General features: G+C 63.6%; 1 protein-coding gene across 1 annotated transcript in view; it reads left to right on the forward strand.

Annotated features, from left to right (window-relative positions):
• Positions 1-309: 309 nt before the first annotated feature.
• The window catches only part of CLDN11 (claudin 11), a 15889-nt gene continuing 14902 nt past the window's right edge, over positions 310-1296 (forward strand). The window contains exon 1 of the mRNA XM_040480726.1: positions 310-748. Within this exon, the coding sequence (XP_040336660.1) occupies positions 523-748 (226 nt within the window). The 5' untranslated portion in view covers positions 310-522. The remainder of the gene's footprint in view (positions 749-1296) is intronic.

The following is a 1296-nucleotide window of genomic DNA, read 5'->3' on the forward strand; positions in this document are numbered from 1 at the left end:
TGACAGAGGGGCAGCAAGAAGAGACATAATTTGCAGAGAAACAGAACTGGAGCCTGACGCGGGCCCTCTCATCGCTCTCCACTTCTTGGACCTGCAACGGATTATTTTACTTTCTAACCTGGACCCGCGACGCCGCGCTGGGCGCAGAGGCCACATCGCCCCCTCTCTGACCCTGCTCCCCCTCCCCACCCCCCAACTCCGGGCCCCGCCCCGCGATTGGCTGGCTCCACCCGGGCCGTCGCCGATTGGCGCTCGCCAGCCGGGTCTACGGGGCTTAAAGAGGGGGGCGGGGGCGCACTGCCCAGCCGCGCCGCTGTCCCCGCCGCCGTGCGCCCGTCGCGCCGTCGGAGCTGGGCTCGCGGCCTCTCTTTGCCTGCCGCCGCTTCCAGCGTCGCACGTCCGCCCGTCGCCGGTCAGCGGCTCTCGAGGGCGCGCGCGAGAGGACCGCGGCAGGTGCCGTCCAGTCCCAGGCGCAGGCACAGCTGGTGAGGGGCGAGGCCCGCAGACGCCAAGGTGGCCACCATGGTGGCCACGTGCCTGCAGGTAGTGGGCTTCGTCACGAGCTTCGTGGGTTGGATCGGCATCATCGTCACCACGTCCACCAACGACTGGGTGGTGACCTGCGGCTACACCATCCCCACCTGCCGCAAGCTGGACGAACTGGGCTCCAAGGGGCTGTGGGCAGACTGCGTCATGGCCACGGGGCTGTACCACTGCAAGCCCCTGGTGGACATCCTCATCCTGCCGGGTAAGGACCCCACCTCTCGAGCGGCTGCTCCTAGCCCTTATCTTCGGGGCAGACCCGGGATGGGCGCATTAGATGGCGTTCACAGAAACGTTTCAAGGCCTTGAAGACCTTAGCGCACATTTTGATACCTTCAGTCCCACCTTGTAGAGAGATTAGGCAGTCCTGAATTTAGCCTCTCTCAGCCTCAGTTTTCTTATCCGGAGTTTGGGATGATAGTGGCAGCCACTGGCCGAGTCACCCTGAGAAGTTAATAAACTGAGACGCAGACACCTAGTAGGAACTCTGTCCATGTTAACGACTGATGGTCACCCACCTGCCTCAGGCTCCCACCGTCAGTGGTTCAGAAGTACTGTACTTGCCTGCGGGGCCTCCCCCCCCCGGGGCCTCTTCCCTCGGGCGTTAGACTCCACCCGCACCTGCAGAGGCCAGGAGGAGAGAAACCCTAGCATTCCAGCGATCCCAACAGGAGTAGGCCGAGTTAACCGGTCTTTCGTCTTTGTGAGACTGGCCACAAGTCCCGGACCTCCTAGCTCTGCCAGGTCGGTTCC

Source organism: Herpailurus yagouaroundi, unplaced genomic scaffold, assembly GCF_014898765.1.
Source record: "Herpailurus yagouaroundi ecotype Mexico unplaced genomic scaffold, PumYag 159, whole genome shotgun sequence".
NCBI classification, from domain to species: Eukaryota; Metazoa; Chordata; class Mammalia; order Carnivora; family Felidae; genus Herpailurus; species Herpailurus yagouaroundi.